At 40.7% G+C, this 12,350-nt stretch overlaps 1 protein-coding gene across 1 annotated transcript; it reads left to right on the forward strand.

The window, feature by feature from the left end:
* The first annotated feature begins 3,610 nt into the window (after positions 1–3,610).
* TPH1 (tryptophan hydroxylase 1) lies at positions 3,611–12,308 on the forward strand. The gene is made up of 10 exons (XM_009072828.1): positions 3,611–3,739; positions 4,712–4,895; positions 6,263–6,363; positions 7,024–7,091; positions 8,536–8,732; positions 9,229–9,364; positions 9,853–9,979; positions 11,071–11,166; positions 11,711–11,844; positions 12,134–12,308. The coding sequence occupies exons 1-10, from the start codon at positions 3,620–3,622 to the stop codon at positions 12,306–12,308; spliced, it is 1,338 nt and encodes a 445-aa protein (XP_009071076.1). The 5' UTR covers positions 3,611–3,619.
* Positions 12,309–12,350: the final 42 nt, after the last annotated feature.

Here is a 12,350-nt window from a genome sequence, read left to right on the forward strand (position 1 = left end):
GCTCCGCTGGCGCTGACTCGGAGAGGGGATTTGGGGAAAAGGGGCTCTACCTGGCACCGGTTACTTGCACAGCGGTGATTGTCCTGGGATGCGGCTCCGCTGGAGTCGCAGGGAGCGTTCATTGCCGCTGGGATGGGGATGGCACTAGTTGTGCCGCTGGGATTGGGATGGCATCGCGGGGAGCGTTCATTGCTGCTGGGATTGGGATGACACTAGTTGTGCCGATGGGATTGGGATGGCATCGCGGGGAGTGTTCATTGCTGCTGGGACAAGAACGGCACTGGTTATGCTGCTGTTTCTGGACAGAAGGGGTGGAAAAAACAAGTGGTAAAATGCCAGTGAGAGTGCATGAAATTAAGGTAGAACAAAAGTAACTTCTGGCGCATCATTGCTTAGGAGACAGAGAGTGTGATACAGTTCAGAAATATCCACTCCTGAGTTATTTCACGTTACAGTGGGAATGTTCTCAGTGCATCAGAGGGGATCAGATAAAATCAGCACTTGTGTTGGCTGCAGTTATTGATACTGTGCAGTTTATAAAGTCAGTGAAATTCCATGTGAAAACAAGAACACTGACTGTAATGAAGTAGAGTTTCACAAAAAGATTGTTTTGCTGTATCCCTCAGATATTTAGAAGCTAAATAAACTGTTCAGCAGAGCTTTTGGTTTGGTGTCTGAAAACTAAATCTAAGACCTTTGGTGTGGCTGTAAAATTTACCCGTAAATTTGTGGTCATTGATAAGATGATGTCTTCACCCTTCCCTACTAAGTGTGCCAAAAGGACAGTGACTTTTTATCATGTAAAATTAATCTCAATCTGTCTAAGATACATTTCTTAGAAGATTTTTTTTGGTCTTCAATTTATGGCTCTAAAATGTAATTTCCTTTAGGCAAATATGTTTGGATAATTTTAAATCCTGGTTATTCATTAATAAAAAGAATTAAAGAACAAAATATGTACCCTCAAATATCTCTCTCACAGAGGCTGTTCTTTGAGGAGGGGGAGAAAGGGAGAGTAATTGCTCTGGGCTCCAAAAGGAGCAATCAGAAAACACCTAGTTATCTGTCTAAATAAGGACTTTAGAATATCCCTGTGTTTGTACATTTTCATTAAGGCCTGAGTCAGTTGATGGAAAATCAGCTAATGGTTTGCAGCATTAATTAAAAGCATCAATGCAGTATTAATTTCCCCCTCACCCTCCAAAAACCTCAAATGTGTTACCATGCAAAGGAAAAGTGCCAGATTTTATTAGAGCCGAGTTATTGATACAGAATAAAAGAAAATGAAGCGATTGGAGGAGAAGAATTGGTTTTGCATTCCCATTTTCTCTTGTTGCTTTGCGCCCAAATGGTTGCTGCATTAACGCAGAACTGTCATCAGTCCATTTTGTAGTTGAAAGAGAAAGATGAGCATTGGTGTAGATGGAAGTGGTGTATGTTTGGCATTGTAGGCATCTGAATTTCTCTTCTGCAACTTCTAATTCATAAGTTAGAGTTCATTTCTGGAACTTAGTGCAAGAACATACTGTGTTTTGCTGTGTTTTCTTCGTTGGTCTCTTAAACACATAACTTTATAAATGTTGTCACCTGATCCTAGACAATGTTAGTTGCAGTAGCAAAATACAAAATAAGAATGTTAGTCTTTGATGCATTGAGCCTTTCCTAGCTGTGCACCTTATAATGCTGCATGCACTGTGCCAAATCTCATAAGCTGATCTGGTTGAATACCTGAACGTGGAGTCAAGCCAACATGCTGTGTGTTAGCCATGTATATAAACCAGCCCAACTGTTATTGCCTTCAAAATTCACCATCTAACTATTAGTAATGGAGTCTTCTTTGCATCTAGTTTCTTCTACAGCACTATCATCTGAGTAGGGTTTGGCTCATGCATATCCCATCTCTGCACTTGAGAAAACAACAAATAACCTACATGTAATTGTGGAGTTAGTAGCTTTTTTTTTTCCTGTTCGAAGTACCCTTGTTCAGTGCCTGTTCCTGGCTCTTGTGATTGTGATCTCACACTGAAGTGAGCTGTGAAACCTGCAGGCTGCTCAGCAGAAGCCAGATCAGGCCCTGTCACACACTTTCAGCAGAGAATTTGATGTCTGGACTCAAGCTGATGGAGATCAGTGGCTTTGTTGGATCAGAAACAGTGTGATAGTCTGACACTGTTGTCCAGGCTCATCATATAGTGACAACTGATTAGAAATCTAGATATTTCCATTAACATCAATGGACTTGGACCTCTTCCATGGGACACCAACTCAGCACCCCAAAGAGCTCAGATCTAGGAACCTGCTCGAAACCTTCCTTAGAGCAGCATCAAATATCTGCCTTGTAAATCACTCAATTTAAGATGAAACTAATATAATTATTTGTGAGGCAGATTACCTTCTTAATCTGAAAGGAAAATGAGAACATTTTGATAAAAGCTAGGTAAAATCTTGGGTTTTATTTTTAAACCTCTCAGTTATAGGTAGAAACATTTAGCTTTTCAGCATTATCTATGCTAAAGAGGTTAAAGTTGGAGAGACTGCAGAAGAGAATCAATGGAACTGGTTTGTTTTGATTGCATTTTTGTTTTGCACTTTCCATTTCTGCAAATGTCTCCAGATAGTCATATCTTTAAAAGCTGTCTCAAATAGCAATAACATACCTTCATTGTTCTTCTTTCTCATTTCTCTCTGGCTCATTCAGAAACCTCACCTTTTTTCTTTCTTTATTTTTACAAGGTTTGAAGACATATGAGACACATCCTCTGCTTCTAAACCTTGAATTTTTTCTTTACTGTGTATTTTCCACATTGTTAATTGTTTCAACATTATCTCTACATAGAGAGAGCCTGGCTGCATGTAGCTAAGAATATGGTCTGTGATATCCACTGATTCCAACAGTCAGGAGTGTGATTGCTAGTAAGGTGCAAAAACCACATGGTCTGACAGTGTTGGATATCTGAATTTTCAGTGTGTGATTTGGGTGCTTATGCTAAGGGTCTGACAGATGAATTGGGGACCTGACAGACAGAGTAGCTTGGCTGTGTTTGATCAGTCTGGGATTGTCTCTATAGCCAGCAGATTCTGGTCAGCATAACATTTTAACTCCTTAGGTTTGTTTCCTTGCTCTGTGAAAACAGTCCTTTGCAGCTATGTAACAAAAGAAAGGCAGTGATTTTTCAGTTCTGATCTACTGAATCTTGATACATCTTTTTCTACCTATGTCCTGCAGGATTTAGATTATTCCCTTTACTAGGGTTCATTGAACTTGCTAACAACATGCTATTTCTGCTGACATATCTCCCCTTCTTTCCAGTAACAATGCTAATTATAAACTATACATTGAAAACATTTGCTGCATCCTAGGGTATGACTAAAGACATCTATGAAATTCAACTACAAAAAGATATCTTGATATTTCATTCTCAGCTCTCACAGAATCTATGTGTGCCTAACTTTATGCCTGTTATTGTAATGATTTAGTTCTTACTCTTCCTCTTGTGGTTGATCAAAGCGCAGCATTACCCCAAGACACTCTGAAATGTAAAAATTCACACTTTTTACTCTATTTGCTGTTCCAAAAACCTCTCTGCTTGTCTGTATTTAGTTAAATAAGTCAGCTTACATGATGATTGACGATAATAAAGAGAATGAAGGTCATGCATCTGAAAGAGGAAGGACAGCCATCATTTTTTCCTTGAAGAATGAAGTTGGAGGACTTGTAAAAGCATTAAAACTCTTTCAGGTATGTAATAATTGTATTGCTACAGCAGCTCAGTATTTTTATATTGTAAGGATAGTTTTGGGACATACTAGAATTAACTACATCCATTCATTAAGGATATGATCCTTGACCTGTATCCCACTTTGCACCCAAAATCACCCACGCAGACAAATTTATGCCTCAGAAATTAGACAATGGTTGGCTAAAAATCTTAGCAAAAATTTCATCTGCACCAGCTAAAGTCTAAGAGACTTGTTCTTTCCTCTCCCAAAAAGAGGATTTGTACTCATTGCTTCTGCTGTGTGTAAGAGGTGGGTCTGAAGCTCCTGCCTGTGGCAGGTAGACACTTGGGTTGCTGACTCATGCTGGGTTGAGTCCAGTGCCCCTGTCATCCTGCCTAGCCAGACTGGGGGGGACAGAGGAACTGCAATCACACAGCTGCTGGGCAGGTATTGTGTAAGGAATATGTGCAGCAGTGCCACTGTGCTCTGTCATCTGTCCCTGCATGTCTCAGCCTGAGGTTTTCTCAATGTCCCTGATATAAAACACATGATTAAATAATTTTTCAAATAAAAGCGAAGCGAAATTTTTGCCCTGAAAACTGCTGCTTTTAAATCCTTTGCTTGCTTGTGGGATAATTATATGGTGACTAGATTGGCATTTTGGTGAATTTCCCTAGACCTAGTTGCTAATCAGGTTCCTACGGGAGGGATGAAAGGAAAAGGTCTATGAATTTAAACCTCCTGACTATGTCTTTATATGCTTTCTGAATGTAAACAAAGCTGAAAGAACACAGGTTCTCTTTCATTTTCTTCTGAATAGAAAATCAAACCATTCCCCCCTCTCCAATAAACCAACTGCTATCAAGAGATCCAATTACCTAAAATAGCTTCATAAAGGTGGTGAATAGTCCATGGCAGTAGAATATTGGTTTGAAAAACAAATTTCAGTTTTCAGTCTCTCTGTTTAAAAACATTACTTCTTACAATACAGGAGAAGCATGTAAATCTGGTACACATTGAGTCACGGAAGTCCAAAAGACGAAATTCTGAGTTTGAGATCTTTGTAGACTGTGACAGTAACAGGGAACAACTGAATGAGATCTTCCAGCTCCTGAAATCCCACGTCAACATTGTCTCTGTGAGCCCAACAGAGCATTTCAACGCCCAGGAAGATGGTAGGTACAAATGAAAATGCACTTCTGAATGTATTGGTTTGAAATCTTTTTATAGTGTCCACATCTGCTTTTTGTGTAGTGCCTTCAGTCACTAGTCACACTAGGTGTGTGTTCCTGTGTTGTGAGTGAGTGTAGTGTGCCTGAAATGAGCAGGGCTGCACTGGCTGGTGTCACCTAGGAGTACAGATTGTTTCAGGCTGCTGCAGATTGTGTATCTGCTGTCTGTGCTCCTGTTCCTTCTCAGCACAGCCCAGCTGGCATCAGGAAGAGTCATGCATTTGTGCAGGTCAATGTAGCTGGTGTGCAGGCGAAGTCATGAGTACACCATCATGACAGGTGTAATACTGGCAGATCCCAGTCCAGTTCAGACACTGGTCAGAGTGGAAGATGAATTCTGCAATTTCCTCATGTAGTTCTTGATTTCATTACTTTTTAAACATTTTTCATCATAACTGGTTGCTTATATTAGCATCAAATAAGTGCCTTTCAACTTTAGGATGCTTCAGATCCTCTTCACCTTTGCTTTGAGTTAAAGAGATGCCCAAAGTTCAGGGCAGCAGGAAGCTGGTCCTATGTATTTCTCAGCCACTGTGCTTGGAAGGAGAGATCTGGTGTTCCTGGATAAAAACTGCTTACTTTAGCCCTAAGTAAGGGGAAATTCAGTCTAAACACTGCCTTGACCTTTTAAAGTAAACTGAAGAGCATCGAGGCAGAAAAACAGTATATTAAATGCCCTGCCAAGAGCTTGGCTAAAAACCCTTTTAGGCTAAAAATAATCCTGAAGTAGTCAGTAGCAAAACTGTAATGATGCACCTCTCTAAGGCTGCAGGGCCTGCTGTTCCTCTTCCCCCACAAACTTCTCAGAAGGTAGAGCTGGATGCATCTGAGGGACACAACCACAGAGCAATGTCTATTTCCCATAGTCAGTAAACCAGGATAGAAGAGCTCTAACCTACTCACATCCTGCCCAGGGACCACAGGCAAATCACATCTGTACTCCTTTGCACACTTTGTGTCCTACAAGAATTCCCAGCAGTGTGCACAGGGAAGCCTTGTCTCAGTGGGAGCCTCTAGATGCTCCTCTAACAGCAGTTAAGTGCCACAGAAAACCCATATTAACTGTTTCCTCCCCTGGAGGCTTTGGGGCTGGCTGTGCTCTGTAGGCTGCCTGTGGCAGTGACCGAGGAGGAAGTGTGAGCTGTAGGCTGGTGCCAGATAGGCAGAGGACTCCCTTGTCATATTCATGCCCTTTTAATTTATAGATTTAGCTGTAACCACCATAGCTGTTCCGTACATAGAAAGTAGTGTTTCCTCCCTTGGCATGCTCAGCATTATTAATAGCTTTGTGGATTCCATGCGTTCCCTAGACATGGAGAATGTCCCCTGGTTTCCCAAGAAGATCTCAGATTTGGATAAGTGTGCAAACCGAGTGCTGATGTACGGCTCCGATTTGGATGCTGACCATCCAGTAAGTACCTTTCCCTTCCTATACCCAGTCCATAGTGAAAAAGTACTGTGTAGAGCTTGTTTTAAGTAATTGTGGTTTTCCCTCCTCCCTCTCCTCTCCCTCAATGGTGCCTGTGGTTCCGAGCACCTTCATGTTTCTCTCTTAGTTCAGGCAAGACTGTGACTGAATTCAGCTCCTGTAGTTTCTGCAAGGGTTACTTGTGTGAGGATTCCAGGTCTGGACCCTGAGTGGTCACATACAAATTGAAAAAGCAAAAGAAAAAAAAAGCTGTTTTTAGGAAGTTGGGTTTTCTTGGTTCCTCCTCTTTCTTTCTTCCTTTATGGAGCAACCAAATTGAGCATCATAAATGGGCAAATTTTTCTGTAATTTAGAATAATAAAGCAAGTAACAAAGTTGCTGTAAATACTGATATGACTAAAATGAATCTTGAATATATAGTTGCCAGCATAAACCTGCTGATTCTTACTTTGGAGTATTTGCTTAGTTCACAGTTAGTAAACATTTCAGACTACAGCTACGTGGCTCCTACTCTCTCCTCTCATTCTTACACAGCATAGTTTTTTATTTCCCAGCTGAAGGAATTTCAAGTGTCTTGCTTTAAATTTATTTATTACAGCTTGGAAACTCATTTAACTTTGTTTTCCTCCTCACCTCCACCAGGGTTTCAAAGACAATGTCTATCGCAAGAGGCGAAAGTATTTTGCAGACCTGGCTATGAACTACAAACAGTAAGCTTGAATTCTTCCAGAATAAGCCTTATAGGTGCCTTGAAATAATAGCAGAGTGGACTGTGAGGAGCTCACCTTCCCTGAGCTCAGATCAGGCAGAGTTATGCTTGGCTTGGGAATCAGAGCCAAGGAGGTAAAATGAAGGGAGATGTAAGACAAGATTAAAAGGTAAATCCAGGCTGTCTTGCAGTTCTGATCAGTCTGAGGATGTGTTGCTTGGCCATTATGGCATGTGCAGCAGTGCTGGTCCTGAGATGGGCAGTGATGCCAGTGTGGTGCATTTGGACTCTGCAGTCCTTTCCCACTTCCCTGAAAATGGGTGCAACGAAGGAGGAGGGAAGACAATGCACATTGCACAGCTGCCTGTGCCAGGATGTACTGACTTGACTAGGGCAGAGTGGTCTCCTTTGCAAAGGAGAGGGAGGGGAGGCAAACCTCAGTGTATAGGCCATTGACCACTAAGTGTAAACTCTCTGGGCAAATGTTAATATTTGAATTTGCGTTCCTGGTTCAAACTAGTGCATGTGATGTGTAGATAAGTTTTCTGTGAAAAGAAATTCGAAGAACTTCTGTCTTGAGACATGCTGTTTGGGGGAGGGAGCTCTTAAAGCAGTAAGAGTTTCATAACTCACTGCTGCAAATTGCTTTTTGAAGATGATTTTCATGTTGACAGCAAGGTGACATCCACATGATTTTCATGTGGATGTCACCTGATCGAATTTAGGTGTCAAGTTCCTCAGTCAAAAATGACCTGGAAATGGTGGGTATCTAGAGCTCTATTGCACCGTGTGTTACCATAGCACAGAGCTGATTACTGTTAATGTACTGTTCACAGAGATTCCCTTGGGAAAGCATTTGCTATGCTGCTTACCTGGCTGGCAGTGAAAACTCAGTGTAATGCTGCCCTTGCTATAATCCACTTTAATCAAAGTCCTGAGGACTAAATAGGAGAGAGAGGCTGCAATTGATATGTTCAGACAGGTGCTTGTCTCCTCTGCATAGAAGGATGATTTTTACCTGATGTGTATATTTAGCTGCTTTCACACAATGTGTTGTTAATTGAGGGGAAAAAATTGCAGACATGGAAGTCCAACAGGGAAAAGGATGTGTTCTCAGCTTCTGAAGCTGTAAAGAGGTTATTACAGGTATTTTAAATTTTACTCTCAGCATTGAACACCTAAGAAACTGTTTACAGAAACAAAGAATTCAGGTTCCAGTGAGATCAATACAAAGGTTCCTCACAGTTGGTTTAGGTGGAAAAAAGAGCAAGCCCTTAGACTAAAAGATCTCCATAGACCAGATCTCATCATGTATTTGACAGTGCCTAATGCACACTGACCAGGTGTCACAGCCATAGAGATGTAGAATAGTAATAGTAGGTAAATAAGTCACCACCAGTTATTAGCCATTTACCAAGGAATGTCCTTTCTTCCTCTCCTCGCAGTGGTGACCCAATTCCCAAGATTGAGTTCACTGAGGAGGAGATCAAGACTTGGGGGACTGTGTACCGAGAGCTAAGCAATCTTTACCCAACTCATGCCTGTAGAGAGTACCTTAAAAACCTACCCTTGCTCAGCAAATACTGTGGGTACAGGGAAGACAATATCCCCCAGCTGGAAGATGTGTCTCGCTTCCTGAAAGGTAATGTCCTAATTTTCTTACACAGGAAAAGAACTAAGGTCCATTGCAAATCACACGATTTTGTAGGCACAAGAAGACATCCTTGGTCACTTTACTTGTATTCATTGTATTCTGTCCATTGAGAGGCCTTTGGGCCTTCCATATTTTAATGCATTGTGTCTTGAATACATACAGTGACATTTAAGGGGCAATTCTACCTCAAATGGAGAGGTAGACACTTAGGAGACACTTAAGATTGGCTAAAGTGATACCTAGCTGTATCGTTGACTCTAGATGTGGAATCACAGGAAATCCACTGACGCAGAGCCAGGGTCATTTTTACTTAATGTTGGTTATTCTCAAGCTTAGGTATAATTTTTCTAATGGTGTCTAATTTTCCCCCATGCTTTTGAGCTAAGATAGTGCTGTGGCTTTTAATCCCAGTTATGGCAGGAAAGCTGACAACATTGTGCAGTTCTACACTAAACTAATGTAGAGTTTCTCTGTTCAATTTCAGAGCGTACAGGTTTCACCATTCGCCCTGTTGCCGGATATCTGTCACCCAGAGACTTTCTGGCAGGATTAGCATTCAGAGTTTTTCACTGTACTCAATATGTTAGACACAGCTCGGACCCCCTCTACACACCAGAGCCGTGAGTCATTTAATCTTGTGGTAGAACTTGAGAGAGAGGAAGTTTTGCATCTTGCCAAGCTACTTAAAAGCTGTTCAAGAACACCAGCATAAAACTTATTTTTAAGGTGCTGAAGAGTCAGCCTTCACACTGAATGTAATGAAGTTTTAGCATGCTCAAATGCCACCTTTATAAGCACAGGATTTTCAAAAGGACAGCATGTTGGAGATCTCTTCCTGATGTCATTGTGCACAGTTAGTATATTATTCAGTTGCCACATAAATGTGGAGATCTTAATTTTAGACAACTTCACTTGAAAAGCTGAATTTAGGGACTGATGTAGAGTTGGTATTACGTACTCAGTTGCTTTCAGCTGACCACAAGTGACATTTTTCTGTCTTTTGGGTATTAAAGTTTAATGCAAAACACTGCATTTCTTCAGTGGTGTTGCTTTTTCATTTTGCCACAAAGAGAAATGATGAGATTTTTTGGTTTGTTTCTTTTTCCAGTGATACCTGTCATGAGCTCCTAGGCCATGTCCCTCTTTTGGCTGAACCCAGTTTTGCTCAGTTCTCCCAGGAAATTGGTCTTGCATCCCTTGGGGCATCAGATGAGGCTGTCCAGAAACTGGCAACAGTGAGTGTTTGAGTGCCTGGTGATTCCATCATAATCTTTATGCTTTATGAGGCTGATCTCACTCCACTGAATAAATTTGGAGCTTCGGGTCAACACTAGCCACACCAGCTGCTAGATCTATGTGTTTCACTGGTCCTTGGCTTTTAGAGCATATAAAAATTTTCCGTGCTGGGAAAAAGATACACTTTAAAGTTGATATGACTGGTATTTTTCTTCACTCTACTGTCAAGTAATGATTCAAATTGTGGTGGCAAATTACTTCTTCCAGACTGAAATTCTATGGTCTGTTTCTTCCAAACAAAAACTTCTCACTTCTGGGAATTTGATTCAATGTTTCTAAAAGTAATCTGTTTCTTTAATGTGTAGAATGAATTGAAATTGTGGGGTGTTTGTATTGAATGTGGTGAGTGCTAGCATTAGCTACTTTTCAGCAGAGAAATTAAAAAATGATATAAATTGATATTATTTTTTGGATATCAGTTACTGGCAAAAATATTTTAAGATTAAATTTAGATGAAAAATAATGGATGCCAGTTATGAAAGAACTGGTTTGCAAGTTTTGTCAATTTTTTTTCCCCCACCATGTGTAGCTAGCAGTAAAATTTATACTACCTTCAAAGGGAACAGAACTAAGCCATCTATGAAAATAGTGTTCCTTCCTGTGTACCTGCAGAAATCCTGAAATTCAGCAAACTAAATGTCTTTAATTTTACAGGCCACTAAGCAAATGAGAAACAACCTGTAGTGGGCTCTTTTCGCTCACTCAGAGGTCCCCTCTATCCATGTTTTTTTAAGCTGAGGCTGTCACTTGATGGCAATATTTCTCAAAACAGATTTAAGTCTGTGTTCTCACTGACATTAGCAGCTTCTAGCCCAGCTGGGTGAACTATAACACCAATCTTGCTTATGAGAAACCTGCAGTCCTGTGGCTTTGCTCCTCTTTAAATATCTGAGAAGCATAACCAAGGGATGATTGTCTGATATTTACAACTATTTGATTGATTCTATTCTACAAATAGAAATGCTCAGATCTAGTTCATGACAGCATCCTTGATGAAGGCTGAATTGTTTCACTTGCTTCTCTGTTTCAGTGCTACTTCTTCACTGTAGAGTTTGGCTTGTGCAAGCAAGAGGGCCAGCTACGAGTTTATGGGGCTGGCTTGCTCTCTTCCATTAGTGAGCTCAAGGTAAGAGTGTCTACTGCTTATTTACTTCTTTTCTTTGTACCTGATTATTATTGCCACTGTTTTGCCCTGCTTTTTGTGAAGTATAACTCTAAAAATCTTTCTTTTGAAAGCTCCTGGATACTTACTAGGCTTGAAGAAAATTCACTGTGGCATTAATTATGGGCAGTCTGCTTTTGGGTACATGCTGAGCAGCTCCTGTGTCTTTCACAGGAAGCACTAGATGACTGGAATTTCTTAATGTTGGGTTCCAAGTAACTATTTTCAGAATAAACCTCTGCTGGTTTAACCAGATTCTGAAAATATTGCTCATTTACACATGCCTGAGGAATCGCTTTTCTGACCCAAACTGGCAAAATATGACTGTTCAGAATTATTCATTTTGTTAAGCTTTAATCACTGTTCATCTGGAGATAAAAATGTTAAGATGCAATGCACTAAATATTGTCTCACTTAATCTATTTAAAATTCACTTTACCACATGTCATCTTCCTCATGGATTCGTTGGATGGTGATGTTCCTCTGACCCATGATAACACATTACCAGCACTCACTCTCTGACAGTGCCAAAGTCAAGCCTTTTGATCCAAAAGTCACCTGCAAGCAAGAATGTCTCATCACAACTTTCCAGGAGGTTTACTTTGTTTCTGAAAGTTTTGAAGAAGCAAAGGAAAAGATGAGGTACATATTCCTTCCCCCCCCCATTTTATGAAAGCAGATTTGATTTCATGCATCTGTCCATAGCAGCACCAAACCTTTTCTTATCACAGTTTTACAATTATTTTTCATGGGATTGGAAAGCAAATAGCATTTGCTTGGTCTTGCATGTACTGGATGGGAAAGATGATGAACAATCTAATAATTACAACTATTTTTAAGTAGTTTAGAAGAGTGGCTATTGATGCTGGCTGCATACAGAGGATGCATTTGTGTTTTGTTTATAACTCCCTCTTTTTCTTTACTTGAATAGAGAGTTTGCAAAAACCATCAAGCGCCCGTTTGGCATGAAGTACAATCCGTACACTCAGAGTGTGCAGATCCTGAAGGACACGAAAAGCATTGTCAGCATGGTGAATGAGCTACGTCATGAGCTGGACATCATCAGTGATGCGCTCAGCAAGATGGGCAAGCAGCTGGAAGTCTAAGACCCTGTCAGCAGTGTGGTGCAATCCCATTCTTTTCCTTTC

Source organism: Acanthisitta chloris, unplaced genomic scaffold (assembly GCF_000695815.1).
Source record: "Acanthisitta chloris isolate BGI_N310 unplaced genomic scaffold, ASM69581v1 scaffold38114, whole genome shotgun sequence".
Classification (NCBI taxonomy): Eukaryota; Metazoa; Chordata; class Aves; order Passeriformes; family Acanthisittidae; genus Acanthisitta; species Acanthisitta chloris.

What these genes read in the sequence shown, in the direction of transcription:
- TPH1 (XM_009072828.1), top strand. Translation starts at nt 3,620, where the DNA reads ATGATGATTGACGATAATAAAGAGAATGAAGGTCATGCATCTGAAAGA. An exon ending in CCCCTCTACACACCAGAGCC is followed by an intron (nt 9,365 to 9,852) that starts GTGAGTCATTTA and finishes TTCTTTTTCCAG; the next exon opens with TGATACCTGTCATGAGCTCC. An exon ending in CTGTCCAGAAACTGGCAACA is followed by an intron (nt 9,980 to 11,070) that starts GTGAGTGTTTGA and finishes TCTCTGTTTCAG; the next exon opens with TGCTACTTCTTCACTGTAGA.